This window comes from Oncorhynchus keta, chromosome 10 (genome assembly GCF_023373465.1).
Source record: "Oncorhynchus keta strain PuntledgeMale-10-30-2019 chromosome 10, Oket_V2, whole genome shotgun sequence".
Classification (NCBI taxonomy): domain Eukaryota; kingdom Metazoa; phylum Chordata; class Actinopteri; order Salmoniformes; family Salmonidae; genus Oncorhynchus; species Oncorhynchus keta.
The window spans coordinates 64,923,294-64,934,458 of NC_068430.1; the positions used below are offsets into that span (position 1 = coordinate 64,923,294).

Here is an 11,165-nt window from a genome sequence, read left to right on the forward strand (position 1 = left end):
TTCACATTGTGTGGTTGCGACATGTACTGGTAGCAGACTACTATAAAACTATAGTCCGATTGTGATCTGTTTTAGTCTGTTGCCCTTGGTTAAGTAGATAAACACTGATAGTATTTATTATGACACAAAAAAATATCATAAAAAAGGCAGTAGACTTACTGTAGACAGACGAAGGCAAAATGGGCCATAAACAATTATTTGGGATGGTTAAAGATGCCACTAAAAGGCACTTTCCAAACCGATTACTGTAGAACCATATTGACAGTGGTAAACCAAACGACTCCGAAGGAACGCTTGCTGTCTGACCGACATTTCAACTGAATTCACTAGTGCAGTGATTAAGAAATGTCTCATCTGTAGACTTCCAAACCTAGAGAAAAACCCCATAAAGAGTATTTGTCTGGTCTAGGCCTAGGATGGCATCTTAGAATGGCAAACTTGCACAGTATTGCGTGACAGATCTCGCTTGCGACTCAGTGAAGTGTCTGTTCTCGTTAGACATGGAAGACAGAGCATTTGTTTATTTATTAGCTAACGCTTTCCACTTTTCCTCGAAACTAAACTGGGTGGCTTACAGCTTCAATTGACTATAGAAGATGTTGGTGTATGGTGAAGTTGCCCCTAGACACACTGATCTTGGGTCAGTTTTCCCTCTACTGGTTAAGGTTAGGATCGGGGGAGAGGAAGCTGATCCTAGATCTGTACCTAGGGGAAAGTTCACCCCTGAGCAATGATGTTCATATCAGGGACAGGCAGTGAAAGACTGACGACTCACAGTTGGACTTCCTTGACTTTCAGTTGAACATCCAACAAAAACATTCTTTGAATTATGCATTAGCTACTTATTCTAATGTTGCTACTTTGAGTGTAGCTCAAATTCTCTATTTGTGGAGACTGGGGAGGTATGACACAGCGTTAATTGCGGCTGAATGAGCCTGAGATGGCCTAACTATCTTTATAGGAAGGAGGGGGAGGCAGGGTGCCAGGTGTTTTATACACTTGGCTGGGCCCAATATGTATTTCTGTCTGCAGTCTATGTGGTTATGAATACCTGATGTGGCCATTCTCCCCCCTCTCTCTCATTGTGTCGCTCTCTCTGTTCTTTGGGAGTTGTGTCATGGGGGAGAGGATGGGGTTCTGCTACCACTTCACTTACTCAGGCTCAGTAGTTTGAACATGCATCTTTCCTCCCTCCCTTCCTTGGAGTAATCCCTGATATAACATGATCAGTGGTGTAAGCAATGCAGGGGTGTGCTTGCTTACACCCATCTGACTGTTCGATCAGCGATTACTTTAAAGCAGGGAGGAAGAAAAGATGCATTTTAAGTCTAAGACTCTTTAAGTCTTCCTTAAGAGGACCTCATCCGCCACCTATTAGCCTTTCAACACTTTGGCTCGGCCACTTTATGGTCTCGGGCCAGACGTCACAGTTTCATAGCATCTACCATAATATTTTGTACTATTTTCTACATTGTAAAAATAATAGTGAAGACATCCAAACTAGGAAATAACACATATGGAATAATGTAGTAACCAAAAAGCGTTAAACAAATCAAAATGTATTTCATATTTGTCTAAGTACCCACCCTTTTCCTTGATGACAGCGTTGTAGACTTGGCATTCTCTCAACCAGCTTCACCTGGAATGCTTTTCCAACAGTCTTGAAGGTGTTCCAACATATGCTGAGCACTTGTTGGCTGCTTTTCCTTCACTCTACTGTCCAACTCATCCCAAACGATCTCAACTGGGTTAAGGTCTGGGAATTGTGGAGGCCAGGTCATCTGATGCAGCACTCCATCACTCTCCTTCTTGGTCAAATAGCTCTTACACAGCCTGGAGGTGTGTTGGGTCATTGTCCCAGATGGGATGGCGTATCGCTGCAGAATGCTGTGGTAGCCATGCTGGTTTAGTGTGCCTTGAATTCTAAATAAATCACTGACCGTGTCACCAGCAAAGCACCACCATACCACCTCCTCCTCCATGCTTCATGTTGGGAACGACACATGCAGAGATCATCTGTTCACCTACTCTGCGTCTCACAAAGACAAGGTGGTTGGAGCCACAAATCTCAAATTTGGACTCATCAGACCAAAGGACAGATTTCCACTGGTCTAATGTCCATTGCTTGTGTTTCTTGGCCCAAGCAAGTCTCTTCTTCTTATTTGTGTCCTTTAGTAGTGGTTTCTTTGCAGCAATTCGACCATGAAGGCCTGATTCACGCAGTCTCCTCTAAACAGTTGATGTTGAGATGTGCCTTTTACTTGAACTCTGAAGCATTTATTTGGGCTGCAATTCCTGAGGCTCGTAACTCGAATGAACTTATCCTCTGCAGCAGAGGTAACTCTTAGGTAATTATTTCCTGTGCAAGTCATCATGAGCCAGTTTCATCATAGTGCTTAATGGTTTTTGCGACATCACTTGAAGAAACTTTGAAAGTTCTTGACATTTTCCAGATTGTCTGAACTTTGTCTTAAAGAAATGTAATTTTTCTCTTTGCTCATTTGAGCTGTTCTTGCCATAATATGGAAATGGTCTTATCAAATAGGGTTATCTTCTGTATACACCCCCCTACCTTGTCACAACACAACTGATAGGCTCAAATGCATTAAGAAGGAAAGAAATTCCACAAATGAACTTTTAACAAGGCACACCTGTTAATTGAAATTGCATTCCAGGTGACTACCTCATGAAGCTGGTTGAGTACCAAGAGTGTGCAAAGCTCAAGGCAAAGGGTGGCTACTTTGAAGAATCTCAAATATAAAATATATTTTGATTTGTTTAAAACATCATTCCATGTGTTATTTCATAGTTTTGATGTCTTCATTATCATTCTACAATGTAGAAAATAGTAAAAATAATGAAAAACCGTGGAATTAATAGATGTGTCCAAACTTGACTGGTACTGTATATTTTGATTGACCAAAGTATCAGCTATCACACAATGTAAAGGAACAACCTCCTAATTCTTATTTTCTTTTTCATAAAATGCAACTAACCGGATTTGTCAATTCTGTCAGACACAATAAAAGGCCTTTCACTTTTACATTTATTGTCCAAGGCCTTGATATGTTTAAGTTTAACATTAGATTATTCAAATATGTAATACAAATCTCCAAACTTCTGTATGTTTTATAGCACTATATCATGCTCCAGGGCTAATTCTGTTAGCATTTTGGCCTTTTCTTAGCACAGCAAATACGTTAATAATTTAAGCATATGTTGTAGAACAGTGAATAAAATATATATTTATATTGACAAAAAGATAGATCTTAAAGGGGTTAGCCATTAATGACGGAGTTGACAAGCCAATGATGGAGATAACAACAAATTCTCAAAATACATATTTTTGCAGATAAAAATAAAACCTCTATACAAATATTTGTAAAATATAAAAAATGATTAATTTGAAAACCCCCAATAAAAATAACAATTTTATCAGATCTTTCAGCACTCGTTATATCTTTTTTTAATTGAGTTTTTTTTTCCTCTGGAGTTGACAAATTGCATTAAAATTCATATCCTATCCTAAGCCATCAGTAAGCTGGAGTTGACAGTTTATGGTTGTGACAATAATATATATATGCCATTTAGCAGACGCTTTTATCCAAAGCGACTTACAGTCATGATGGTGATTTCAATATTGTTTGTTTAAATCTATCAAATGTAGAAAGCTTTATAGACCATGATTTGTGTTGTTGCACTACATGTAATGAGGACATGAGGAAGGGGTCCTTTAAGGGTCGATGACCCTGTTCATTCATGGTTCATTGAATTGACCAAATCTCCAGACACATTTTTTAGGAATTGCAGTTTTAAAATACATTTTGTTTAAAGTCAGAGAGTGCTATTGCAACAGACTACACAAGATCCTTTTCAGTCAATATTCATTATTGCCCATTTTAGAATATTAAACACTTTGAGAGTTTTAAATTGGGAGACTTTGCTCTGGACAAGGGCATTTTTGTGCATTTTGTCTAAATGAAATTGAATAATATTTCAAATATTTAGAAAATTACAAATGTAAAATCTATCCCTTTGTAAAATTCCACTAAATGTATTTTTTAATCTTATAATAATAAAAATAAATACATCCAACTATAAGAATTCCTGCGTTACGTGATACTGTAAGTACATAACCTACCATGATAAGCTCAACGCCAACATACTCTTAAATAGTACAATAGTAACAAGCCAAGTTATGCTTAATTATTGCATGTACCCATCAATGCATTCTTACACATCAGATGTTGGTAGTACTAAATCTGGACAAACCCCCATTAGGAGAAAAGCCAGCTTCCACATTAAAGGATTCTATATTATTATCACCCATTTGGCCACTAGCAGCCATAACACATATCTAAAGTATAATATGGAGAAGGACTGGGCGATATATCGTGAATGCCAGTACACAGTTATGAAGAATACACATACCGGTAAAGATTTTTACAATACAGTCCATAATTACATTTTGATAAAGTGCTAAATAAACAAAAAGTTCTACAAAAAGTTTTGCCCATGTTTTGTTGATCATTAAACCATCAGAATGGAGAAAAACAATTAAAACCACTTAAAATGAATGTGTTGCCATCCTAGGGCCATGCACTGCCCATAAAACATATTTAGAACTTTTGTTATTCAGAAACATCAAATATCGTGAAATACCGCCATACTGTCAAAAATATTGTGATATGACATTAATGCCTAGCCTTAATATTCAATGGATTTGTCATAGGCTCGCACATCCACTAAATGTAGTTAGCTTAACTGTCTGCATTTGTGCTGGTAAGATACAAATCAGATGTGTCTTGTGTAGGCCGTCTTTGGACACCTACACAAACAGTCCCTCATTAACCCAAATGCATCTTATCTATGTCTGATGGTACCTCACCAAGACAAACACAAATAGAATAGCCTTGTACACAACATCGTGGCAGTGTGTTTGAGCGAGTAAACAGATTCTGGCTGAGTTGAGACTCAAACCAGACCGACCACAAAGGGTGTGGAGGGAGGAGATGCCTGGTGTGGTGATTTGTTCTCAGAGAGAGAGAGAGAGAGAGAGAGAGGGGGAGAAAGAGAGGAGAGCGAAAGAGATGCAGAGATTGAGAGAAAGATGGGGGAGAGAAAAAGTGGAAAGAGGGAGAGAGAGATGAGGGAAAGATAAAGAAGGATAGAGAGAATGGCAAAGATGTAGATGGAGAAAGAAAGAGGGGTGTTAAAGAAACAGCGAAAGTCAGTGAGAGACACTGAGTGAGAGGATCTAACCACCGGCTGTCACTCTCCTCTTGAGTGGTGTCTCCTGGGTATTTTCGGCAGTGGGGTGAGTTGGGCGAGACAGCTGAATAAAAAAAACGACTCCGAAGTAAAAACTCTACGGATTTTTATAACCTGTAACTGACAAGACTTCGCAATTGATAGTTTAATTCTATCACTCAGATTTAACTAAAGATGTGCACCTTACATGCTTACAGTACATTGTCTGTAAACATACAACGTAATGTAACAGCAGATTATAGCCATGATACTTTACAAATAAAGCTGTGTAGAGGAAGCTGGCTATCCACCATGAAAACCCACAACCACATAGTGAGAGACTGCCCTTCTCATGGACTATAATAGACCATTTTGGTCTTTGTTGAAATGTGGTTCAAGCGTTGTGTCATTAGCCGAATAGGGAACACACAAAGGACACAGCAAGCCATAAACAGACAAGGACATCCACTTTCTTTTCATTGCTATACAGATGTATTTAAAATCTCATTCAATGTGCTGTACATTGTTCTGTGAAGCCATGAGGGAAAAACACAGATACAGATTCTTATCAACATTATTGAGTGACAATGACATTTAGCTGCTGATTTTCTGACCAGCTTGTGTGTTGTAATTCCTCTTTCTATCATCTTCACTGAGTGGCCTGAAACACTAAGCTGCTGTGAGCCCAAGGGTCTAAACAGGGAAGGCCCCAGAGAGAGGTGTGTGTGTGTGTGTGTGTGTGTGTGTGTGTGTGTGTGTGTGTGTGTGTGTGTGTGTGTGTGTGTGTGTGTGTGTGTGTGTGTGTGTGTGAGAGAGAGAGAGAGAGATGGGCTTAGTCAGAGGTCTTGACAGCACGTCAGTGCTCATCTTGGAGAACGTCCGACAAGAGTCCTCAGGGAAAAGGACTGCTGTCTCACTGCTGGGGCCTCCGAGTGAAAAAAAAACACACTTTCCATCTTCCTCTTTTTCTCTCACGTTCTCTTCTGCTTCTGAAGCAGAGGAACAGATGTACCTATGAATACAGAGAACTCAATGCTACCTATATACTTAGGTAACTACAAGCTGAACCGTGGCCCTGGGGAATAAAAGATAAGTCTGTAAACAGTGGACATCTGTGGTATATTGATCCGTTTCATCCAGGATCTATAATATCCGATAACGTACAATAGTATATTATTACTCCTCATTCATTTCAATGTGTGCAAGGATGTCTATATAAATACAATATGCTGTCATCCTAGTATTAAATTAGATATGCTATGTTGTATGATTACACCCGGGTTCATTACTATACCCACATTCTCTAAATGTGTATTGTAATGCATGCTGCTGTCCATGCAGTGCATGTGGTTTGTCGAAGGGGCCACTGGGTAATATATTAGTAATGGTATTGAGTGTGCTGGAAGCGACCTGCTTTGTTGCTGAAAGTAGAGGCCCTTGAGATGTGTGACAATGATGCCCGTCTTATTAATTCTCCTCCCTTGTCCCAAATGGTACCCTATTCCCTGCTACAGTGCACTACTTTTGACCGGATCCCATGTAAAATGGGGTGCCATTTGGGACGTGGGTTCATTACACACTACATATGTACTGTAATGACATGGGTGCCGCGGGATAGAAGACCATGTTGATTTACAGGCAGATGAACAGACAGTAAAGCTTCCTAAAATTGTATGTTTTTTTATGGTAATCAAATGATTGTGTAAGCATTGAGGAGATATCAATGTCAAGTTTCAAAGGCAACTATAATATCCATAGTACAGTATCTTGCAAAGTTTACTTCTATCTCATCTCTCCACTATCTTGGCTATTGGACAGTTTGATCAGTTGTAGTTAGATTGTGCAGCAGCCCACTTCTCCCCCACCATTAGAATTGACGGCACACAGGCATGAATTCATGTATCGCATCAATAGAAATACCTCACTTTGCAGAGGAATTTCTATAGCTCACATCCCTTGATAAAGCCTCTATAGAATTCCCAGCATCTCGGTTTATAGGCTACCTTCGTCTGTTAAGTTAGTGTGATTGGATGACTAAGCTATAGACTTACATAGCACTTCACTTCTAGAAGGAACAACCTTTTATTGGTTCGCTGATTTGTTAGCATGGCTACAAGGTAAGAGACAATGATGTGGGTTGACCCTTGTTTCTGAACCTTACAATTAAAGTGCATTATTCCCACTAGAGTAATTATAGATTTATATCCCTCAGCACTCATACCTTTAATAGGCCTATTGTCTAGATCAGGTTTTAACCCTAAACACCTGATTCAATTAGTCAACTAATCATCAAGCCTTTGACTAATTGAATCAGGTGTACCAGTTTAGGGTCAAAACAAGGAGAGAAGCATGTTGTAAAATCCTGATCTGGATGTTGTTTCTTCTCTATTAGTTGGTTTAGGCCAGGGGTCCGGAGCCTGCTGGTTCTGTGGTATCTGATAATTAATTGCGCACACACACCTGGTGTCCAATTTTCAAATTGGGGGGGACGACGACGACGACGACGACGACTGGATTCAAAGTCCAGAGTTGAGATTGAGGGGGATAAACTATTGTTATTCTAGATGGTGTTTTGTTGTTACTTTGGGCTGTTAAATGTTGCTTAGTGAACATTCTGTAATTTGAGTGTCAGTCTGACCAGTCCTATTGTTTTATTCATTTACGGAAATTAGTTTAAAAGGTAATAGAATAGCCTGAGACAGTTGACATCGATAAGAGTGAGGAATTTGCGCCACATCAGTAGATTAGATTATGCAAAGACAACCATTCTTCCTATGTCAATAACTAAATCATGTGCGCAAGACAGGCATACCAACTTGATAAATAACATGAATGTGATAAGCACACACAGCACTTTCCTCAACCACAAAATTATACGAAACTATATGACTTGCTCACGATTTCTCAAATGTTGTTGACGAACAGAGCTCTCCCGGATGGTGCCAGCCCATTTCTCTGCCTCCTCCAGGTTGGCGCGTGGGTCCTGGAACTGGGATACCCGAAAGCACTGCTCGACCCGCTGCCTGGCCACTCCAGAGCTCATCCATCGTCTTTTAAAGGGGTAGAAATAGACAGAGAAGTACGCGTCCGCGTTGTCATCTGCGCTGAAAGCCCGGCAGCCGACACAGTCCCTCAAGTTGAAAACCACCTTGCTCCGTCCCGCAGGTGTTGACGTGATCTTCTGAATGGTGAGATCTCTCTCGGTTAAACTCACCGCGTACCTCACCTTTCGGTTGCCGGTGGCTGTGAATTCCCCGTACTGCAGAACCTGGGTGATTCCTTTGCGATATGGTGGAGGGTCCGATTCGGTTATCTTCGGGTCCATCCTGCGCGCAGAGGGAGGAAGGGACGCGATCCGCAGACCTGCTTGCGCGTGATAAGGGAATGCACACAGTCAAATACCCGCTGAAGAAGCAAGCGGTCTGCTGGGCAAGAGACTGCGAGTGATTTCAACGCTATTAAGATGTTTTCCCTTTGAAAAATAAGTGTCAGATCGCTCTCTAGTGATAGAATTGAGGAACGACAATTAAAGCGTTGTACACGGCGCCTGTACCTGTCAACAAAAATGCTCGACTAGATTTGCCCACGAAATAAGATATAACATTTTTTTACAGTACATTTCACATGGGACCTGTCCATTAGTTATCATGTTAAGACTTTTTCATCAGGCCCTGTTTACAAAGTGCATGACCATTGTGTCATTTCGAAAGAATGTAGCCTACGTGGGCTTCTCTTCGCTGACCAGCGCACCAAGGGCGCAGAAAGTGGAGGGCAAAGCACACTTGTCATATCAGTAGAATCTCAGGGGAAATTCCAAATTGGTCTAGTCTGAAGAAGTGTCCATTTTTAGAAGACTGTATTAGGCTACTTTGAACCCATGCGTAAAACTGGGCAGCCTTGCCATCTATATGGGGCGGCAGGGTAGCCTAGTGGTTAGAGCGTTGGACTAGTTCAAATCCCCGAGCTGACTAGGTACAAATCTGTCGTTCTGCCCCTGAACAGGCAGTTAAGTTAACCCACTGTTCCTAGGCCGTCATTGAAAATAAGAATTTGACTTGCCTAGTTAAATAAAGGTAAAATAAATATACAGACTAAACAGAACATATTCCCAGTCCTGAAGTTATTTCTGGGAATAGCAAGCAGCAGTCTGACATTCATCTCAACTCTTCATCCCAAAATGTCTTATCTGCGGTCTGTGTCTACAGCGCGCTCTCTGGAAGAAGCTGAGCTTGTGTTGTCACCATTGTGGTCCACCACTAGAACCAGAAAGAGGGAGTGGAGGATGCTGCCACTTAGTGCGGCATGCCAGTGCGTATCATAGGTTATTTTAATGTTTTGGTCAGTAAACGCCTCCGTGGCCAATGTTGCTTTCTCTAGAAATGAATCGCTAAATATCCATTTTCAGAAATGTTGGTATTTGTATTTCACATATGCCTCACTCTCAGAACTCTCATAAATAAGTAGACTAACAGGTTTTACAATCAATTAACTACATTTTAAATAAATACATGTGCAAATGATACCTTTTGATATCAATATTTAAAAAACATTTATCAATCAAAGTAATTTGAAATCTGTATGTAAAACATTTAGATTTGATCTTTTATGCATTTAGCAGATGGCCTAATTCAGAGAAACTTACATTAAGTGCATTCATGTTAAGATACTGTCGCTCAGTAAAACAACCACATATCACAGTCAAACATACAGGACAGGAACATTCCATTCCAGCTAAACAATGGACATGTAGCGTTTTGCAACAAAACACAATTTTATACACATCTAAAGTCTATGAATAAAAAATATGACAACAATATTTTACACACACATGAAGGGAAGCAATAATAATTTATGTTGAAAAAACATACACTACCGTTCAAAAGATTTGGGTCACTTAGAAATGTCCTAATTTTCCATGATAACATACATGAAATGAGATGCAAAATGAATAGGAAATATAGTCTAGATGTTTTTAATTGAAATAATAATTGGGTCCTTCAAACTTTGGTTTCGACAAAGAATCCTCCATTTGCAGCAATTACAGCCTTGCAGACCTTTGCCATACTTGCTGTCAATTTGTTGAGGTAATCTGAATATATTCCACCCCATGCTTCCTGAAGCACCTCCCACAGGTTGGATTGGCTTGATGGGCACTTCTTACTTACCATATGGTCAAGCTGCTCCCACAACAGCTTGATAGAGTTGAGATCGGGTGACTGTGCTGGCCACTCCATTATAAACAGAATACCATCTGAATGCTTCTTCTCTAAATAGTTATTGTATAGTTTGGAGCTGTGCTTTGGGTCATTGTCCTGTTGTAGGAGGAAATTGGCTCCAATTAAGCGCCGTCCACAGGGTATGGCGTGGCGTTGCAAAATGGAGTGATAGCCTTCCTTCTTCAAGATCCATTTTACCCTGTACAAATCTCCCACTTTACCACCACCAAAGCACCCCCAGACCTTCACATTGCCTCCACCATGCTTGACAAATGGCGTCAAGCACTCCTCCAGCATCTTTTAATTTTTTCTGCGTCTCACGAATGTTCTTCTCTGTGATCTGAACACCTCAAACTTAGATTTGTCTGTCCACAACACTTTTTTCCAGTCTTCCTCTGTCCAGTGTCTGTGTTCTTTTGCCCATCTTAATCTTTTATTTTTATTGGCCAGTCTGAGAGGCTTGAGAGGCTGAGAGGCTTTTATTGGCCAGTCTGAGAGGCTTTTTCTTTGCAACTCTGCCTAGAAGGACAGATTCTGGAGTCGCCTCTTCACTGTTGACTTTGAGACTGGTGTTTTGCGGGTACTATTTAATGAACCTGCCAGTTGACGAGTTTCAGAAGAAAGTTATTTGTTTCTGTCCATTTTGAGCCTGTAATTGAACCCACAAATGCTGATGCTCCAGAAACTCAACTAGTCTAA

At 40.3% G+C, this 11,165-nt stretch overlaps 1 protein-coding gene across 1 annotated transcript in view; it reads right to left on the minus strand.

Moving 5' to 3' along the window:
• The window catches only part of LOC118389218 (sphingosine kinase 1-like), a 31,396-nt gene extending 22,132 nt beyond the window's left edge, over positions 1-9,264 (minus strand). The window contains exon 1 of the mRNA XM_035779057.2: positions 8,149-9,264. Coding sequence (XP_035634950.1) covers positions 8,149-8,575 — 427 coding nt within the window. The 5' untranslated portion in view covers positions 8,576-9,264. The remainder of the gene's footprint in view (positions 1-8,148) is intronic.
• Between the last annotated feature and the right edge of the window lie 1,901 nt (positions 9,265-11,165).